The sequence below is a fragment of the Phlebotomus papatasi genome, chromosome 2 (assembly GCF_024763615.1).
Source record: "Phlebotomus papatasi isolate M1 chromosome 2, Ppap_2.1, whole genome shotgun sequence".
Classification (NCBI taxonomy): Eukaryota; Metazoa; Arthropoda; class Insecta; order Diptera; family Psychodidae; genus Phlebotomus; species Phlebotomus papatasi.
In genome coordinates, this window is record NC_077223.1 from 76690185 (window position 1) to 76712411 (window position 22227).

The following is a 22227-nucleotide window of genomic DNA, read 5'->3' on the forward strand; positions in this document are numbered from 1 at the left end:
ATACTTTTTGCATTTTGCTGACGACAGCGCCATTCGCCACAATTCGCCAAGAAAATTCTGAAGGCGAAACAGTGCTGCCAACTCTAGGATTTTTTCCCTGGATTTAGGAGATTCTAGTGGGCATTTAGGTCCGAAAATTTTGATCTCTAGGAGAATATTTTTTTTATGGCTCCAGCACACCTTTATGAAGCCGAAATTTTATTTTTATTTTTATTTTTTAGTAGGATAATTTTATGAAGTCGAAATTCGAATCCCTTTCTTTTTCACATGCTTTGAATATATCTATCTCATTCTCTCGCACTCTTCTTCTTCTCTCAAACACCACTCTAAATTCAATTTAGCTTAGTCGAATTTGGTATGCAAAAGAATGAGATAGTCATATTTAAAATATGTGAAAAAGAAAAGGATTCGAATTTCGACTTTATGAAATTTTCCTGATCTAAAAGGTGTGCCGGACCCATTAGAAATTATTGAAAATTTATCAGAAAAATTGCGACAAACACAATCTTAACGTGAAAATGTCAACAACAGCATTTTCAAATGCAACTCTCGCTTAAGTTAAAGACTAAAGTACTGGACACACTTACGACTGTCCAGAGACGACTAAGCTCGTTCATAGCCAAGTTGTCCTGGACACACTTACAACTAAAGTTCAAAAACGACTAAGTTAGTTCATAGCCAAGTCAGTTCCTGATACACTACAAACGAGGCTTAACATTTTCTGGCACTCACAAAACATAACTTTCGTGGGTTTTTATGCAGATAATTCTACTGAAATGCACTAGTAGTCCTCTGAAAATGAAACTATTTGTAAATTCATGTCACAGTGCATGTGCAATAATTATAGTTAATTACAATTATTTGTGAGGTAGAAGCTAACTCGCGACTTAAGCCAATTTAGGCGATTCTAGTGAATTATTCTTGTTGTTATACGTGAATTGTGAAGTAAATTTACAAGTAAGTTGCATTTTCAAAGGACTACTAGTGCATTTCAGTAGAAATAATCTGCATAAAAAAACCCACGAAAGTTACAGTCTCACAAATTTGTGAATTTAGGAGACAAATATCATCCAAATAATGAATAATTTTAGAGGTGAACGTGAAAATACGTGGGTAACTACGAGAGGTGAACGTGAATTGCAAAAATATAAACATTTTTTTAATGTAACTGCCGTTTGAATTAAAAAATATCTTGATCGAAAAAAGAACTAAATTATAAGCAAGAGGTATTTCATTGCAAAAAGTTAGGTTTTTGTCGTGGAAAAGCCATTGACTTTTATTAAAAATAATAATAATAAAAATAGGGTTACAGTAGACTCTCGCTCAATCGGCTCTTTTTCAATCGGGCGAAAAATTTTGTTGACAATTATTTTCACGTTTAATTATGAAGCTAATTTGCCAATTTGCTCAAATTTACTGTAGTTCTTCCTATTTTATCGTGATTCTTTATAGAGCACTTTTTGTGGAACTTTCAAAGAATTTGACGCCCAAATCTATCGATAAACCGGATGACATTTTGCCCCAAATGCCCAATTGAGAGAGAGTCTACTGTAATCATTCGAATCATTCAACTATCCTCCTATTCCGTATTCTGATAAACAAAAATTATTTTGTTTTCCATCCACCAGTAAAAAATTGTATGTGAAAATTATTAAGGATATACGCACGCAATCCTTGACAAAGGCAACACTCCCGCCCTATAAAAAAATCCGCATCATTCCATAGGAAAATCCCCAAGAAGTATCAACACTCCCTTACTGAAAATTCTCCAACGGGTACTTAGGGAAAAGTTGGGGGAGGCCAAATAACAAAGCTGAATTGCCATGTAACGCAACTTCCTAGGGAATCTTCTCCACCTCGGGGGATAAGATTTCTCTGGCTCCCCTTGAGAAATCCTCGATAATGACACGGAAAAATGGGGACTTTTCTTAAGGAAATTCCGGCCAACTTCCTAACAATTGTGAGGAAAACTTAGAGATTTTACCCAGGAATATACTCGTGAACTCCCCTGAAAAAGTCAGGAGTCGGAAAAACTAGGGGACTTTTAATTTCTTAAAGAAATCTTTGGGAACTCTTCAGGAAAGATCGGAAAAATTTGAGGATAATTCTCAGGAAAATCCTTGGGAAAACCTTAAAAAAAATCCCCACATTTTTCACTCCTCTTTGATTTTTTTCCTTTATTATTTCTTATCTTTGTAACTTCTTTTTCTTTTAGGTCTCTTCAATTTTTTCCCTCTTTTTTACCTTATATCCTTTTTGTAACTCAGTTGATGACTTTCATGGTCCTCCCTTACACGGCTGCTTGAATTCCCCTATTGGTTTATTAAATATTCGATGTTCTATATGAACTTTGCAACCACAAAACCATCTCGCCCGAAGTATAAGCTTAATTTTTACAGAATTTCCCCCAGTATTTCCCCTGAACTCGCCACGGAATTTTCATGTATCTCCGGAAGGAATTTTCCTCTTACGGGGAGAATTTTCCCCTCGATTTCCCTGGGAAATCTTCGAGAATGGTCTGGAAAATTCGAAGACTTTTTCTCGGAAAATTTATAGGAATCCTCTAGGAATGGCTAGGGTATTTTACCTATCACTAGGAGGAAATTTCCCCTTTAAATCCCCAAATGCCGGTAGCAATTTCCCCATAAAATTTCCCCATGAATTCATCAGGAATTCATTTGGCACTAGCCAAATTTTCCGAGGGATTTTTTAAGGAAAATTTTCCAAGGGAATTTAAAGGGATTCCTTTGGAAAATCTCGACACCTCAGTGGGGTAACTTTTCCTGATGTTCCACTCTATTTCTCGTTGTTGAAATCGTCGGAGATTTTAGTTAGAAAACTCCTGTCGTAGAGAACGATAATGGAAATTGCACATAGAAATTTCTCTAGGAATACAATTAAAATTCCCTAAGTAGTTACCATGTTTTCCGAAAGAAGAAAATTCAAATGGAAACCATGGAAACCCCTATGCTCTATTTGGGAAATTTACTCTCTTTTAGTGGGGTACACTCAACTTTTCGTTATCCGGCACTTCGTTATCCGGGTGAGAGCTGCCAAACACTGGCGGTTGATGTATTCAAAACGATTTTTTTACGAAGCATGCAGTTTCCTAATAGTGAATTAAAGTATTATTATCATTGCATCGAAGGTTCTAATACATAATTGTGATAAAATATGAAACATAAGCACACCATGAAGAAAATTCTCTTGTTCTTTGTCAGACAGAAAATAAATTCACAGCACAAAATAGAAAAACCGTTGATCATTCAAAAAACCTAAATGTCATTTTGTCTCCCAGAGCCGGATAACGAAGAGTCGAGTGTAATTTCTAGAGCAATTTCACTCAAAGTCTTATGATGGGTAATTTTGGAGAAGGGGGAAAATTCCTTTGGTACCTAGTGAAATTTCTATAGGGAATCCCCTGATGAAATTTCCTAGGGAGAATCTCCCAGCAAAACTTCGATCTGCAATTCTGCACTTTTGAAATTTTAACGTTTCTTGTCATTCAATCGGATACTTCGTGTGGCTTCGGGATAGTCGTGCGACTTCGTGAGCATCGCGAATTTCTTTCGTGTTTTCTAACCATTTCCTTCCCCTTCGTATTTTCTATTATGGCTGATTTAATAATATTGTATTATAACATTATAATATTATAATATTGTAAAAAAGAGAGTATTCACGTAAAATTGTTGAATAAAAATTGAATTTTAAATAAATTGAAATACATATTTTTATGTAGTTAAAATAATGTTTAGAAACATTAGAAAGGGTAGAAGAAATGTAGAAATCATCTGTAGAAATTCGTCAGATTTGAATTACTAACTGCCGAAAAATCACCAGAATTTCTATAGAAAATTTTAAAATTATTGGCAGAATTTCTTTAGAGTATTTAGATCTACAGAATTTCCCACCCGGCAAATTCTGCAGAATTCTGCAGAAATTCGTCAGATTTGAATTACTAACTGCCGAAAAATCAGCAGAATTTCTGCAGAATTTTGTTCTAAGGTGGATCCGATCGTTGTATGAAAATTCTGCAGAATTTTCTGCAGAATTTCTATAGAAAATTTTAAAATTATCGGCAGAATTTCTTTAGAGTATTTAGATGATTTCTACATTTCTTCTACCCTTTCTAATGTTTCTAAACATTATTTTAACTACATAAAAATATGTATTTCAATTTATTTAAAATTCAATTTTTATTCAATAGTTTTACGTGAATACTCTTTTTTTTACAATATAATTATAATGTATAATATTATACAATATTATTAAATCAGCCATAATAGAAAATACGAAGGGGAAGGAAATGGTTAGAAAACACGAAAGAAATTCGCGATGCTCACGAAGTCGCACGACTATCCCGAAGCCACACGAAGTATCCGATTGAATGACAAGAAACGTTAAAATTTCAAAAGTGCAGAATTGCAGATCGAAGTTTTGCTGGGTTGCCGGGTGGGGGTTTTTATGGGGCGCGCGCGACCGCGGGACTCCTGGCCGGTGAACATTCAAATTCAAACATTTAAAATTTAGGAGATTTTTGGGAGATTGAGCATTTCATTTAGGAGCTTTAGGAGGGAGGAACTGTCACCGAACTGTTGGCAAGGCAACACGGCGAAATAGCTTTTTTATGCGTTCGGCGGAAAGTTGTGAAATTATCCTTGAGAAAAACTAAATAGAAATGGAAGAAAAACAGGAGAAACGAAAGAAATCCAAAAGAGAAGAGGAAGAAGACAATGGATTTGCACAATTTGTAAGTAAAAACAGAAGAAATCAATGTCATATATTTTTGATTTTTGCATTTTTGCAGGGTGGCTACATGGATGCCAAAATATCCAAATTGGAGCAACAATTTCTCGATAATGCCAAAAATTCTGGTATACAGAAGTCTACCCTCTTCTCAGGTATCTCAATCTATGTCAATGGACATACTAATCCTTCGGCAGAGGCACTTAAAATGATCATGATGGAACATGGTGGGATCTATCATACCTACGAAAGATCCCACACAACTTTTATCATTGCCAGCAATTTGCCAGATGTGAAGGTGCGAAAAATGATGCCTAGCAAGACGATAATAAAGCCCGAATGGATTGTCGATTGCTTGAAGGAACAGAAAATCATCGATTACAAGAAATATTTGTATGATTTCAATCACAGAGTCTCGCAGCCGAAATTAACATTTGCGCAGAAGGCAGAGGATGATGGGAAAAAAGCTCGAACAGCTGTTAATCCAAACTTCCTCTCGGAGTTCTACAGCAACTCTCGACTTCATCATATTTCAACTCTGGGGCTGGCACTCAAAGATTACGTGAATGACTTGAGGGAGAGGCATCAGGGAGATTTTCCCGGAAGGATTGAGATGAATTTTTCCCGAAACTCTGGTCCACCTGGACAGAAAGTCATCATGCACATTGATATGGATTGCTTTTTTGTTTCTGTGGGATTGCGCTCCAGGCCGCATCTTAGGGGACTTCCTGTAGCTGTTACTCACTCAAAAGGTGGTCGCAATCCGGTCTCTGCTGACAAGAGCTTCAAGGATCTATCTGCAATTGATGAGGAGGCTGCAGAGGAAAATTCAAAAAATATCTTGAGAGTAGGATCTTCTGGTAAATCACTGTCACTCTCAGAGATTGCTTCCTGCAGCTACGAAGCTCGTCAGAAGGGCATAAAGAATGGAATGTTTATGGGAACGGCACTGAAGATCTGCCCAGACCTCAAAACAATTCCCTATGATTTTTCTCAGTACCGAGAAGTGTCCTACATTCTCTACGACTCCATTGCCAGATACACCCTGGACATTGAGGCTGTGAGCTGTGATGAGATGTTTGTTGACCTTACTGATCTCCTAGCCACCACAGGAGTGTCATGCGAGGATTTTATCACGCATATCCGGGCAGAGATTAAGCAGAAAACAAATTGTCCGTGCTCTGTGGGAATTGGAGAGAATCGCTTATTGGCCAGATTAGCTACCAGAAAAGCCAAGCCAGATGGACAGTACTTTTTCCCCCGGGAAAATATTCCCAACTTCATGCAGGACGTTCCCCTGAAGGATTTGCCAGGAGTAGGTAGGTCTACGTGCGAGAAACTGGGTGAAAATGGATGGGTGTCTTGTGGAGACCTTCAGGGAGTCCCTCTAAGCCGCCTCCAGAAGGATTTTGGCAAGAAATCTGGCGAAAATCTCTTCCAACTCTGTCGAGGTCAGGATAATCGCCCATTGAACTTCTGTCAGCAACGAAAATCCGTCTCTACTGAAGTTAACTACGGCATCAGATTTACCAAGAAATCCGAACTGGAGACATTCCTGAGGCAACTGAGTGAGGAAACTGCCAAGAGACTTCGTGAAGTTGGTCTAAAGGGCAAAAGTGTCACTCTCAAACTCATGATTCGTGCCCAGGATGCTCCAGTAGAGACGGCAAAATTCATGGGGCATGGAATTTGTGATCATATTGCAAAGTCCTCACCACTGACCACCTTCACGGATGATCCAGAAACCATTTTTCAGGCCATCTGGAAAATTTCCGAGGAGCTTAATATCCCGTCGGAAGAATTACGAGGGATCGGCGTCCAAGTGACAAAACTGAATAAAGGTGACGCTGGAAAACCTCCTCAGTCTTCGGTGATGGATCTCTTCAACCAGATGAAGGCAAAGCCAAAACTTCAGAAACTATCTGAAGCCAGAAAAGCAGAAAATGCAGAAGAAAAACTACCACCAACTATGCCTGACCTTGATCCTGAAGTTCTAAAAGCCCTTCCCGAAGAACTTCGAGAGGAAATCCTAAGGGATTATTCAGAATGGAAGAAAGTGCAGAATTCAGCTCAGGAGAAAACTCCAACAAAAAGTCCTCCTGCGGCAAAAATTGAACCGAAACCCGAAACGGTGATTCGCAAGAAAGCTCCCGGTTTAATAAGCAGCAGCAATATTTTGGGCAAGAAGAACTGGTTGGACATTGTAACTCAGTGGGTCAATTCTAGCGACTGCCCCAAAACCTGCGATGTGGAGCATCTCTCAAGGAATGCGCGTGAATTCGTGCGGGCGAAGGACATCGTTGATCTCCATTCGCAATTGGAATATTTGTTCTTGTAAGTAGAAATTTTTTAAATTGGATTTTTTAATTTCGTTGCAAAAATTCAAAATTGAAAAAAATGCAGAAAAAATACAATTGACACTAGCGCCGTCAGTCGGTAATCAAAGGAATTTTAAATTTTCTAAAAAGTTGCAAAAAAACAAGGCGCCGCTCAACAATTGCCCAAAAAGCAAGGGGTGACTCATATAGAAAAACCCTTGTCAATTGTACAAGAAACGCTTCACGAAACCCAAAAAACTTAATTCATGCATTGCGAAACCCAAGAGACCTATTTTTTGCATTGCGAAACTTGCGAAACCCATCATTTTTGCACCGCGAAACTTCAGAAACTCAAGAAACATCGTGAATCTAAATTTTTTCATCGCGAAACTCGGGAATCAGAAACCCTTGTCAGTAAAAATGGGAATGAGTTATCCATTGTTAGGCCTCGAGTGGGTCAGTGGATAGAGTAGTATATATTATATAGATAGAGCAGCAGCAGAAAGAGATTTTTCATGCCATATCGGCTTTCAATTCGTCCAGTGAATGAATGAATAATAATGTCAATGGTGCATATTGGCAAAAAAAAGTGAACCGCCTAAACAATAGAGGCTGGTACGAAAACGAGTTTCGACATGAAAGTGGTACTTCAGTCGATACAAATATTCGCTGTCACTGATCCCAAACATACACCGAGAAGGGATGCTGTGATATAGTAACGGCACAGATAGCCCACAGAGCTGTGATATTGAGCGGCTACCCGTATCGGGGGATAAGATAGAATAGGAGTGGGGAAGCATAAGGGGCCCAATTGGTGGCCTGGATGCATCGGAATATCCGAAATGGAGAACTGACCCCTGGCAAAATCTTATCTTATATTAACACCAATTTTATGTGATTATTAGAGTATTTTAAACGACTTTTTGCACATTTTCTATTTGATGTAAAAATCAGTCAAAAGTAACGATTGCTTTTACTGAAATCCGTGAGGTGCGCCACTTGTAAAATGTATGGGAAAATGAATGGCCAAAAGTACTTACACAGCCGAAAAAAGTAAGCTCTTTTAGCCACATCCAATTTTCATTTAATTTGTTAGAAAATCTTATTAAGGATGATATCACAATAAAATTTAGTTAATTAAGAAATGGACTTTCATTGAATAACATCAAATATTTTCATAAAAAATATGAAATAATGCAAAACAATTTCTCTTAATATTAACAAGTTTCTTGAGAATCCCATGTTTTTTTTTAGTGATTGTTTACCTTGTCAAGAATTTCTTTCAATAACTTGGAATTAATTAAGTCGATGCAAAATCAAATATGGTTTTCTGATTCGTTAGATTAGAGGTCACGAAATAAGACTCATTTTCCTGTTCTAAATAAACTCATAATTGCCTTAGAATGTGATTTTACTTTAGGTGGCCAAAAGGGCTGACTCTACCTTAATCCGAGAAAGGCGAGAACAGTTTTCGGGAAACTTAATATTTTACGTGCAACCCAAGAAAAATTTCAGGTAACCGAGAAAGTTTTCGAGAAAACTTCAAAAGAATTTATAAAAAGTATTAAACATGATAAAATTTAATTATTTCACGAGAAGCGCAATAAAACTTCAAGTTTCACAAAATCAGAAGAAAACAAAGAGAAACTATTATTTAGTTTAGAGAATCAAAATGAAGTATTGGTGAATTAAGAGAAACCTGAGAAAAATTTCGCGAAACTCAATAATTAATCTTTACGGAACCTCAGAAATCAGAATGCCTTTTGTCAATGAAATATTAAAATGAGTTATCCCTTGGCAAGACATTTGTTAGATTAAGTGAATGTAGACTTTTAACACATTATTGAGCCATTCATTGAGACATTCTTAAAAAAATCTGGCTGTTGATAAATATCTATATTAGTTACAGGAAGTTCTGCTTTTAAATTTTTCAGAACCGACAGTCGATAATATTGAAAAATAAGTTATCATGGTTATCATGTCACCCCAGATTTCGTCAATCATTAATAAACCGTAATGACAAGAGATCGTGAAGAATTCAGAATATTTTAGGAGAAACTAAACATTTTTTGCAAACCCAGAGAAAAATACGAAAATCTTTTATATGTATTAAAAAAAAAACTCAAGAAAAGCTTTAAAAATATGTCGCGTAATCCGAGAAAGGTAAGAAACACAATCACGAAGCCTAAGAAGAGTTTCCGGGAAATCTGATATTTTACGTGCGACCCAAGGTAAATTTCAGATATTCCAGTGTAGACTCCATTTCAATTCGAATTAAAACACTCAGAACAGCTTTTTACGTTTTTCTTTATTTCGTCCACTCTCTTTGGCGTCCAACTCAAGTCTGTCTGTCCTTCGTTGTTCGTCCGTCTTCGTCTGTTGTAAGCCATCTCGCGGCAATTATACTAAGTATCGTCCGTCCCGTCTGACCACAACTCGGCCGACCTAACTAGGGATCGACCCGATCCCAACGTCATTTTGTTTCGTCATGTCACCTATCGTCTACTTAACATCTAACATTTTTTTCTCTTTTTTTCTTTTCTTCAAAAAGTCCAGTGAACATCTAATCTAATATAAAAATACTATAACTATCAAAATTCACACTTCATTCTCATCAGTGGCGTGATCCGCCCAACTCCTGCCCTGTATACAGTCTGGGGATCTCCATAGTCTCAAATTTTTTGATTCAATAACTCCGTTATAAGGAATTTGTGTAACTTGACAGTTTTCAACATCTCTTACTACATATCGGTCATGAGGCAAAACTTTGTCCACCACGTAGGGACCCTTGAATTTAGGAATAAGTTTCTTGTTTGTACCTGCCGTAGTATCAACATTTCGTAGCAAAACAAAATCGCCCTCTTTATAAACCAACGGATTCTTGTGGATCTTCTCGAACTGCCTCAGATTTTGCTTCTGGACTTGTTCTATTTTCTTCGACGCGGATTCTCTCAGAGCACTCAAATCTCGTAGCTCATTATTTAACTCTTTAGCATCCAAATGCTCAGTCAAATGATCTACCTCTTCTCCCCTCTGTTCCACACCAAAAAGAACCTTGCTTGGGGTGGTTCCAATTGAACGATGAAAAGAATTGTTAATAGAAAATTCGACTTTGCTCAACTGGCGCACCCAGTCTGCATGTTGAAGAGGTTCGCTAAGTTTCCCTAACATCGGAGTAATAACCCGATTAACACGCTCTACCTGCCCGTTTGCTTGTGGGGACGCTGTTGCCACTTCTACATGGGCAATATTCCGTTCGGCAAGGAAAGACTTAAATTCATTCGAGCGGAAACAACTCCCCTGGTCTGATATGATTCGCACTGGTCGACTATAATAGTCAAAGAATTTTTTCAACGCGCAGCACACTTCCTTCGTGCTTGTTGACGAGACAGCATAAATTCGCGTAAATTTCGTAAATCCGTCAACCACTACCAAAATATGCTTCCTTTTTGACACTAGCGAAGGCAACGGCCCGAGATGATCTATATGAAGAGTATGAAAAGGCACTGGGTGTTTTGGAATATTATACAAGGACTGCATATTGCTTCGCGCGGGAGTAGAGTAAAAGAGGCACTTCACACAATTTTTCACATAACTGTCAATTTTCTCTTTCATCCCCGGAAACCAATAGTGAGTGCGCAATTTCTCATAGGTCTTTTGCGAGCCAAAATGTCCGATTTTCTCATGAATTTGTCGAATCAGATTCACTTCCATCTCTCCCGGTACGTAAAAGAATAACTTCCCTCTTTGATCGCGTCTATAAACCAAACCGTCTTTCAAAGCAAACATTTTATTATCTTCCTTCTCCAACTTGACCCTCAAATCTCTAATCATCTTATCCCTACTCTGAGTCTCACTCAGTTGAAAATCTATATCATCACAGTCAACGGCCGCTATTGGATAACATCTACTCAAAGCATCAACATGATGCATCCTTGTCCCACTTCGGTGGACTATTTTATAATCAAAGTTTTCCAATTCAAGCGCCCATCGTTGAATACGTGGGCTATCTGATCGGTGATTCAACGTCATCGCAAGTGAGCTACAATCTGTAACAATCACAAAAGGTATCCCTTTTAAATAAACTCGAAAACGACTCAAGGCATAAATTATTGCCAAAGTTTCCAACTCATACGAATGGTACTTTGATTCTGCTTTAGACGTACTTTTTGAGAAGTACGCTACTGGATGTAATTTCTGATCATTTTGTCGCTGAAGCAACACAGCTCCAAATCCCAACGAACTCGCATCAGTATGTAGTTCTGTCTCTCTCTTTGGATCGTAAATGGCCAAAACTGGCGAAGAAATCAAACGTCTCTTTAACCCCTCATAAGCCTCTGCACAAGAATCATCAAAATCAAATCGCGCATATTTTTTAAGAAGAGACAGCAAGGGACGAGCAATAGTTGAAAATCCTGGAACAAATCTCCGGAAATAAGCACAAAGTCCCACGAAAGAATGGACTTCCTTCACATTCTGTGGCGTTGGATAGTTTTGGATAGCTCTCAGATGGTCCTCGCTAGGACGAATTCCCTCTGAAGATGCCTGGTATCCCAAATATTCGATCGAGGAATACCCCAATTTGCACTTTCCCATTTGAATAATCAACCCATTCTCTGCCAAACAGGAGAGTACTTGCTCTAGCGTTTTCAAATGCTCATCGAAATTAGCGCTCGCTAATAGAATGTCATCCATATACACCACTATTTGCCCTCCTTCAATGAACTTCCGCAAAACTCTTGTAATAAATCTCTGAAATACACTGGGGGCATTCTTGAGCCCAAATGGCATTCGCAAGTACTCATATTGGCCCTCTGGTGTTACGAATGCAGTATACTGTATGGAATCTTCAGCCATCTTCACGTGATGGAAACCGCTCTTCAAATCAATCAGACTGAAAACACTCTTGCCTCTCAAATGCTCTAGGCAATCTTCAATTAGCGGAAGTGGATAGTTATCCCTAACCGTGAGATTATTCAGTGAGCGATAATCGACACACATTCGTGTATCTCCACTCTTCTTGTCTACAAGAACGATTGGTGAAGCATAAGGAGAATCACTTGGCCTAACTATTCCTTGCTCACACAGATTGTTGACAATTTCGCGAACTTTTTCCCTATCAGAATAGGCCAGTCTACGTGGGCGAAAATAAAAAGGGACATCACTTGTCAATCGAATTTTCATTTCAAAATTATCAGATTTTTTCTCTTCACAAAATTTGTCATGATAATGCTCTTGGACAAGTACTCTCAATTTATCTTGACATTCTTCAGACAAATCTGGACAAATGCTCACATCAACCAAAGCTCCAATAAAATCATCTTGCTTTGTGAAACTATTTGCTTCAGAATATTCAATAATAAATGCCAGCAAGGTTTCATCATCCCCAAATACATCTTCTACGTCACTAATTTCTACAGTTTCACTCCCTTCATTATGCTCAAATTCCTGAACCTCTTCAAGAGAAACTACTTCCTTTATTTCACTCAGTTTATTATCTCTCTCGCTCTCAAATAACTGATCTTTCTCTTGCCTCCCACTGAAATTGTTTTCCCTCTTCCCCTCATTTAAAATAGTTTGGTCCTCAACTTTACTCAGATCTGAAATTTTAACTTCACTCTTCAATTCATCAAGCAAATTCTTTGCAGTTTCAAAGCCAACACCATCCGCTGGTTCATAATTGGACAAAGTACACATGGTCAAATTCTTTTCTTTTGAGAAATTTTCAGGCTTCTTGGGTACAAACTCACTATTTATAAATGTCAATTGGATTCCCAGTAGTTTCAAAGCATCTCTGCCCAACAAAATCTCAAATGGGGACACTTTGTCAGGGACAATAATTAATTCAATGGATTTGCAAACTTTTAGCAGTTGCACTGAGCAAATAATTTTTCCAAAGCTTTCAATTTTAACCCCACTTAGTCCCCGATAAGGTAAAATTGTGCACTCACGTTGAGGCAGAAGCATCTCTGGCACTTTTGACCTTTGAATTAAACTAATTGGACTGCCCGTATCCAACAGAGAAGAGAGACTGATAGTGATCCCCAAACCAGAACCAGGATTGAACGTCACACTTACCGGCTGATGAGAAAGAAGTGGCTTAGTCTCGTCACCCTCTTGAAAATTCCCATTTTCCCCATCGTCAACTGCTGCTGTAGTCTTCGGCTTCCTGTACAATGGGCAATCCGGATCACGTTCACGTCTAGGCTTTGGACATCTCCAGGAAATGTGGTCAGGCTCAGAGCAATTATAACAACGGGGTTTATTTCCACTCTTAGCAGCAACATCGGAAGCCAAAGAGGCTTTGGATGTGTCCCCACTCGAAGAAGGATTCTTCAAAATGTTTCTCTCATAGCGACGCATTGCCAACTTCAATTCGTCCAAAGTCCTGCAGCCTGCAATCATCGAGATATTTGATGATTGATCCTGAAGTCCCTCGATGATAGCGCAAATGATATCCTCTTCCGGAATAGGGTATCCGGAAACCATGGCTTGAATGGCCAAAACGTACTCTTGACAGGTTTCATCTTGCTTCTTTATCCTCTGCTTGAGTTTTTTCAGCACCTCTCTCACAGTCTCATGCTGTCCAAATTCTTTGATGAGGGCTGTTTTCAAATCTCTCCACTCTCTGAAGCGTTGAGTACGAGTGAGGATTTTTGCTGGGCCAGAATCAATAAGACGCCGGGCAAAAACCAAACGGGATTTTGGTGGCACTTCAAAGTCGTCACACACTAATTCAAAATCCTCAATCCACTGCTGGATCTTGTATCCATCATCTCCAGAAAAATGCTCCACTGCATTCTCAATGTCTTTGAATGAGCATTTTAGCTGATTTTCACTCTTTGAGACACTCAAGGCGCGCAATAATCCACCCAAAATTGCAATGACATTAACGTTGTCACGGAAAGGGACGCCATTTTCGAGGTGATTAACACTGACGCTCGATTCAGCATAATTTTCCACCGAATTTTGGGGCTTCGCTTGCATTGTTCCCTCATAATTGGACGCACTCTCAACACCTGAATCAGTGTCGGCTCTTTGATTGATATTTGGTAAGTTTTCAGGGGAGTCTCCAGCAGAAAAGCCCTTGGCGTCTTTTCTGCATTTTCCCGCCATCGGCAAGCCCACGACGACTCTCTTGAAAATTTTTCGAATCTGCATCATCGATGCTGTGGGCGGAACTTCTTCCCCCATTTCACTCAGGATTTCACTCACTTCACTCATTTTTTCCAGGCTGGGAGCCAAGCTCAACCCCACACCTGAAGTTGTAGACTCCATTTCAATTCGAATTAAAACACTCAGAACAGCTTTTTACGTTTTTCTTTATTTCGTCCACTCTCTTTGGCGTCCAACTCAAGTCTGTCTGTCCTTCGTTGTTCGTCCGTCTTCGTCTGTTGTAAGCCATCTCGCGGCAATTATACTAAGTATCGTCCGTCCCGTCTGACCACACCAGGAAATTTTCAAGCAAGCTTCAAAAATATTTACAAAACATGATAAAATGTATCAAGAAGCTTAAAAAACCTTAAGTCTCGCAAAATCAGAAGAACACCTAGAAAAAAAGGAGAAAAAGATTGGTGTTTCACGAGAAACGATAAGAAAAATTCCATGGGACTCAATAAGCATCTTTACGAAACCTAAGAAACCAGACACCTTTTTGTCAATGAAACATGAAAATGAGTCACCCCTTGGCATCACTTTTGAGATTTTTTAAATACAAAATATTTTTGAAATTACTTTATTCTCATTTTCCCACAGGCTAATCAACCAAAAGAACAACTGCAATTGGCACAAGAGCTACAGATTCCTCATTCAGGAAGTTCAGAGGGAAATGCTGCTGATTTATGAGATCAAGTTGAAAATTTCTAACAAATTCAATTGTGGGCAGTGTGAATAAAACAAGAGTTTTTTGAGAGATTTTTACCTTTATTGCCATCCAAAAGTCAATGGGATGGGATTCAGTGGAAGCAAATGGCTTAGTAGAGACGCTGAGCCGGTCCCATTGTTGATTTGATGTGCAATGAGCGAACATTCTGCCAGTGCTTCTTCAGCAGGGACACCAGGAAATTGATGGACAGATGAATGTTCTGCACTAACTCATCTGCTGGCATATTTACGTGTCCAACGGCCACGGAAAGGCACAGTACCTTCTTCATTTGGAACTTAATGGTGGCCTTGACCTCGTCAATCTTCTGGGTCATGGATTCCGTGTGAGACAAGAGCCCGGGGAATTTGCCGGCTTTATTGAGACCTGGACCAAGGAGACGTGGAATCTGCTTGATGAGGGATTCTGAGGCTAGGAAGGCATCGTACTTCTTGGCCAGTTTCTTCACTAGCTTCTTGTTCTTGTTCAACTTCTTGAGTGCTTCGGCATCCATGAAGGGCACTTCATTGGCTTTAGCTTCATCGCAATGCTGCTGATCTCCCAGGATGCAGACTTGCATCTTTGGCCGAGGGATATGCTTGAGCCTGTGAAGATGTGGGAATTTTTAGAATGGTTTTGCAAATAAAATAGTTTTGGTTGGTCCGGAAGAAGGATTGTTAGCTGGTAACTTACTAGCTTTGTATCAATAGTTTACAAAATTATCAATTTTCTCTAAAACTATTGCGGAAATATTTAAATTCCCTACTCAATTATTTAGGAGACCCTGAGTTGGGGTCTTTGGGGATTATCCGGGGAGACATACTTGACAGTGCCAGAGAAACGCTTATCCTTCTGGGGATCATAGTTCTTCAGGCCAATTTGGAGTTCCACCGTCTCGAGAAATCCTCGTTTCTTCTCCTTGGATCCAGCCAGGACAGCATTGACGCACTCGTAGAGAGTATCACGAGAAACTTTTGTTCTGAAAAGAGAGCTTTCTGTTGGACAAATCCTAAAATTTCCAAATATGGGAATAATTTGGCAAAAAACGCGTGATTGCAGTGTAAATATGGTGATTATCTTGATATTTATTTATCCACTTGACACAATTACACTGTTATTGTGTAGAATGTTTAATTGGCAACAATTTTGCAAACAAAAATTAGTCAATTTGTCTAAGATGCAGGAGATAATTCCAAGATTTTCTACTTACGACATTTTTTCAGACTTTTCTGTAGTCGGACAACTGAACGAAAGGCCGAATGACTATATTCGTTAAGTTTGAGCGGAAAATTTTTTACCGAGGGCGCTGCGATGCGGCAGTGCTTGACGTTTTTGTGTGTGAAAAAGTGTCGTCGGGCGATATAAACAATAGACGGGGTGATTTTCCTAGTGTTAAAATGGCCGATCTAACGCTGGGACATGACGAAGAGGCAGATATCAATGAGGAATTGCAGCTACAGCAGCTGGACGATACCTTTGATACCCGCAGTGAGGCATCTGCCGAGTCGTCGAGTGACTCCAATGCCCGGCCGAGCTGCATAAGCTCCATCAGTACAGAATCAAGTGTGAGCCCCACTGTGAGGAATCGGACGCAAAATAGTAAGAAAACAGCAGGGAAAAAGTCCACAGATGATGATGATGTGGGTCATAGGGGCAAGAAGGTACTTCCAATCACTAAAGTGCTCGCCCCCAAGCGAAATAGCGTCAAGAGTCAGCCAAAATCCTATGATTACATGACGAAATTGAACTATTTGTTCCGGGAGGCACGATACTTTGTTATCAAGTCCAATAATGCTGAAAATGTGACCCTATCCAAGGCTAGGAGTGTCTGGGCTACATTGCCACAGAATGAAGCAAATCTCAATCAGGCCTTCAGGGAGTGTCGCAATGTCCTGTTGATTTTCTCAGTGAAGGAAAGTGGGAGATTTGCTGGATTTGCCAGGATGAATACGGAGGCTCGTCATGATGGCCCTACAGTGAGCTGGGTTCTGCCACATGGGCTATCAGCCAAGGCTCTCGGGGGTGTATTCAAGATTGACTGGATTTGCCGCAAAGAACTCTCTTTCACCTGTACCGGACACCTGTTTAACCCATGGAATGAGGGAAAACCGGTGAAGATTGGTCGGGATGGTCAGGAGATTGAACCCAAAGTTGGCGCTGAACTGTGTCGGCTCTTTCCGGAGGATGACAGCATCGAGCTGACGCCAATTCTGCGCAAATCCAAGGAAACATCTTTGCAGCTCCGTGAGAAGGGCATCCGCCCCAAACCGGTCTACCGTGGCGCCCCAAATCGCCCTCAGCCGCCGCTCAGGGGTCGTCAAGCCCCAATGCTGCGTGGAATTGCGCGCAAAAAGCTCTATCTCACGAGTCGCAGTAAGCTGGCCAGTACCGGTGCGTACAAGCGCCCCGGTTCACCTTATAGCCGCGTCGATCGGCTCCTGCCGCCGCCGCTGTGGGAGCGCTATCCCACCAGTACGGCCGCCGCCGAGGCGTACGTGGAGAAGTACATGCGACAGATGCAGCATCAATTGCCCCCGATGCCCTATGCACCACCGCCTGGCTTCACAACACTTCTTCCCACACCCTACGACGCCCTCCCGCCGCCGCCACCGCCGCGCTACTACGACGGCCTTCCGGTGCCCGAGTACCCACGACATTCCTACGATAGTGGTCGTTATGAACGCGAGGACTTTTTGCGCGCCGGCACATCTGCCCTCGAACGCCATCCTGACCACTATAGGCATAGGGCACGCGAGCGGGAGCGCGACAGGGGGGAGTATCGTGAAAGGAGTCACCACAGGAGCTACAGGGATCGTCGATGATTACCCACCCCAGGCAGCTCCTGGACAAACACGCAATTTCGCGACGACCGGAAGGCAATTTGAATGCTAACTAAAGAGCATCCCAGCATCCCGTCGTCCGTGTATTTTGATCATCATCATCTTTCTATAGAGAAAAAAAACAAGCGACATGGGCAGAAAATTATTTAAAAAAAAAAATGAAAAAAAATCTCAAGTGCAGAATTGTGAGAATAATGTGTTTAGATGCCAAGTCAAGATGTTTCATTCGCTCTCCTCCTTAAAATATCAATGTCTAATGAGTATTTCTATCGATTTGAATGAGATAAAAAAAGCTTTGATTTCTTATAAAAAAGCATAATGAAAATTAAAAAAAAATATGAAAAAGGTTTTTCTTTCTCTTTGCCGGGTCAGTGGAATTTCCTTGGACATTGCTTATGGAAAAATATCCATGATTCTGATGTGTCGAATTCTTTCGTCAATTTCTGTACGACATTTTTTGAATAGTAAACGGTTTCTAAACAATCTAGGGGAATGTAGGCATGGTTCGCACAGAGTGAACCTTAAACGATGCGAATTTTCTCTTTGCAAAGAGCTGACTTACCATTTCTCATCTCGTTTCATTATCTTAATAATTATCTATTTTATGGCTAAAAAATGACGAACTAGTTCTTTGCAAACAAAGAGAAAATTTGCGTTGTTTGAAGGTTTACTCTGTGCGAACCATGCAAACATTCCCCTAAAAGGAACTCAGAAAGCTAGTGATAAGCCTAAATCAGCTTATTCTAGGTGAGATTCTTAACGTGAGTAAACTCGGATTACATGCAAATTCGATTTGAAACTAAAGATGAGAGATATGTATTGTACAGTACAGCAATTTGGAATCAAATTTCTGAAAATTGCACTTTTTATTTAAATTAAAATATCTAGGAACTGACAGAAAGATGATAGTGGAATATACAGTAGACTCGCTAATTCGGCTCCCTCAACATATCGGGCTACTTTTTAATTCGATTATGATTATCGAATGAAGCAAATATGCTCAAATTTGCCATGCTTTATCTCACTTGTGATGTTATTTTGCATTATTAAGGGGCTTTCATGAAATTTACAGTTCATATGAGCATGTAAAGTAAATTTAATATGAGTATGCAGGTATATAGGTAAACAAAAAATCGTTGCATTTCAAAAAGTTTGTCGCCCGAATTTCTCTCTAATTCGTCTAACATTTCGGTCCCAAATGCCCGAATTTAGAAGAGTCTACTGTAGACCAGAATCTCTATAATTTTGCCCCTAAACTTGATCTTTCTTATCGCTTGCTCCGTAGCTTAGATATTTCAATTTGAATTCCGTTTTTAAAGGAAGTTTCGGGACCGAAGAAAGCCCGCGAATTAATACCAGTGGGGGAAAGCACTTTACCTTCGGACGACTCAAGCTTCGGACAATTCAATTTTTTCTCTATGTTCCTTATTTATTTTACCCATAGCCTGAAAGCCGAAAGCATTGGACTAGCTATTAAAATATAATATTATCAAAGCCAAACTCATTTATAACACATTGAAAAAAATGATATGTGCGAAGCATAAATCGCTCGAAAGTAGCACGCTTTCCCTAAAGTAAAATTGCATATCTATAGGAGATATCTTGGGGATAGTGGAAAGTGCCGATACTTTGCACGGTCCCAAGCTTTACAATGACTAAATTTTTCCTATGTTTCTGAATAAATACGACTCCGCAATATATTTTAAAAACAGGACACTTTTATCTAGTTTTTAAAATACGGAAGAGATGGTCACATTTATTGAAAAATTGAGTCATTGTAAAGCTTGGGACCGTGCAAAGCATGGGCACTTTCCCCTAAGTAATATTATGGAAACGCCGTGATATATATGCAAAACATTTTCGGCGCAAATTTTTCAGCCTATTTTCAGCGCCAATGGTTCATAAGAAAAATATTAGGTGATTTTTATTTACCGTGTGAAAAAAATTGCATACATTTAGGGGCATAACAAAAATTATTTTACAGGGAGTTCCAGCTTGAGATAAAACGGACTGAAAGAAGTTGATATGAAATGCCCGGGAGCTCATTTATAAAATATAATATCTGAAATGCCCAGAAATGCCCCAACATGTATTCAATTTTATTTTTAACACGGTAAATTTGAAATTTGAAATACATTTCTTATGAACCGTTGGCGCTGAAAATAGCCTGAATAATCGGCGTCGAAAATGTCTTGCATATATCACGGCGTTTTCATATCTTATCTCACAGTTATCTTTTGCGGATATGCAATTTTACTGTGTCATTGGAGTTAATTCGCAGGCTTTTTTCGGTCCCGAAAAATTCTTTCAAAGCGGTCTCCTTGTATAAATGCGCTCCCAATAGTAGACAATTCATATCGAATTCTTTCAGTCTGTTTTCTTTCAAGCCGGAACTCCCTGTAATTGTTTTGGAACATGTTTCTTTTTTTTACCACAGCGGGCCTTTTGTTTATGTGACGAACTACAAAAATATCAAAGAAATGGTTGAATTGATCATTCTTTTAAAAAACTTTATTTTTAATAACGTAGATAGTCGAATAAGAGCCGTCATATCAACACCTGCGTACTTTCGCAGTGTTATTGTGTGAAAAAAAAATTTTTTTTTACACAAACGACAAAATCAGACAGATGCACCTGAATAAAAAAATTATATTTGAACGAAATATACAGATATAAAAATGTCTTCTACAATTATACCGAAATAGTCATAAAAATCGGTTGAGAAGGTCAAGCGAGATATAGAGTTTATGTAATATGAAAATTGACTTTTCGACTATGGCGCCCCTAGCGTTGGTTCTACGAAGTTTAAATACTTTACTCGTTAAAATATCTCAAATTGACCCCTTATTTTAGCTCGAGTCAGGGGTTATCGATCGATTTAAGTTTTTTTTTGTATGACAGGTACGACAGGTATAATATAGGCTGCGATATACTAAAATTTTAGAACGTTGCACAGTGAAGTTTTTGAGTTAAAAAAAAATTGAAAAAAAAATTAACAATAGCGGCCCTAGCGGAGGTTTTACGAAATATAGAACCATACAGGAAACTGGGGCAGTAGCAAACATGAGGTAGCTGCAAACACTGATTTTCATTTCTATACTCGAACTTATGTCAACCATTTCTTCAATGGGCAAGAATTCCTAAATAGTGGTCCCGTGGGGATCTCAGTGACGCAATAGGTATGAGCGTTAGGTCTTGGGCGGATAGATCCCCGGCATGATTCACATTTGTGAGTTCGAGTCCCGTCCGGTACAAATTTCTGATTTAGATAATTTTCACATGTAATAAAAACCAAAAAACTTTATATAAATGCACCGCTATCGACCAACAATTCCGGGAGCAAAGAAAAAGCATCCACGCTATAGGAAGGCTTTTCTGGGCCCTAGACGGTCTATAAAATTGACTTAGATTTTAGAAGATTCTCCCACTACGGGATATTACATTGTAAACATGATTACCTTGTAATATATATATCTCGATAGGATTAATAATAATAATAATATATAGATTTCGTGCTCTGAAGCCTAATCTTCAATTTAAAAATTGCAGTGTTTGCAACTACCCTATCTTTATTTCTGCCTCAGTTCCTCTTACGGGTCCCGGTCAAAATCCCGAACGCCAAAATCCCGAAAGCCAAAATCCCGAATAGGCCAAAATCCCGAATAGGCCAAAATCCAGAAAGCCAAAATCCCGAATTCTTAAAAGTGTCACAGCTACTCCCACGATAGTACTTGCGCTTGTTGGAGGCAAAGGGAAATCTTCTGTGTCTTGGGAAATTATTCTAAGCATTTTCCTTCATCTAATTTCATCCCTATCAAGATTTTGAAAATTCGGGATTTTGGCTTTCGGGATTTTGGCCTTTTCGGGATTTTGGCGTTCGGGATTTTGGCTTTTGGGATTTTGGCTTTCGGGATTTTGACTGCCACCGCCTCTTACATTACGTCGTGTAACCTATTCAAAAGAAATTCCTGCATTTATGTAAATTTTCTGGACGCTTAAGATCAGGGGGGTGATGTTAGCTCTGAAAAATGCGACCAGTTTTAGTGTAATTTTTTCTCTGTTTTCGTACACATTTCACGAGATATCTCTAAAACTACGTAGATTGCCAATTTAGGGTTTTTGGTTGCCTCTTCGTTATTAAATGGGCTTTTATCTTGTATTAGTATTTTTTACTAATTCATTCTACAATAAAAGAAAACAGCTAATAAACTCAAAAATTTTTTCGGGCCGCTAGAAACATAGGAAATATCATGCCCCTGCTTAAGTATTTGCATTTCTCTCAGTTTCTCGCTTTCAAAAATATGCATAAAACTTCTTCTAAAGATTTTTTTTTTAATTTTACACATCCTTTAAACTAAATTTTGTAAGGTTTAGAATTTTTACTGGGCAAAATTTATATTTTATTGCTTGTTTTTAATTGCCTTTGTTTAGCGCTTTTATTTTTTTCATGGCAGATATCAAT

The 22227-nt window shown here is 39.1% G+C and overlaps 3 protein-coding genes across 3 annotated transcripts; 2 read left to right on the top strand and 1 right to left on the bottom strand.

The window, feature by feature from the left end:
• Positions 1 to 4580: 4580 nt before the first annotated feature.
• On the top strand, positions 4581 to 17976 carry LOC129804450 (DNA repair protein REV1). The gene is made up of 3 exons (XM_055851766.1): positions 4581 to 4750; positions 4808 to 7080; positions 14820 to 17976. The coding sequence occupies exons 1-3, from the start codon at positions 4679 to 4681 to the stop codon at positions 14956 to 14958; spliced, it is 2484 nt and encodes an 827-aa protein (XP_055707741.1). The 5' UTR covers positions 4581 to 4678; the 3' UTR covers positions 14959 to 17976.
• On the bottom strand, positions 14967 to 16215 carry LOC129804483 (60S ribosomal protein L10a). The gene is made up of 3 exons (XM_055851816.1): positions 16136 to 16215; positions 15749 to 15904; positions 14967 to 15530 (listed from the first exon to the last, which is right to left on the bottom strand). The coding sequence occupies exons 1-3, from the start codon at positions 16138 to 16140 to the stop codon at positions 15038 to 15040; spliced, it is 654 nt and encodes a 217-aa protein (XP_055707791.1). The 5' UTR covers positions 16141 to 16215; the 3' UTR covers positions 14967 to 15037.
• LOC129804460 (YTH domain-containing protein 1) lies at positions 16323 to 18110 on the top strand. The gene has a single exon (XM_055851778.1). It carries the CDS (start codon positions 16323 to 16325, stop codon positions 17745 to 17747), a length of 1425 nt encoding a protein of 474 aa, XP_055707753.1. The 3' UTR covers positions 17748 to 18110.
• Positions 18111 to 22227: the final 4117 nt, after the last annotated feature.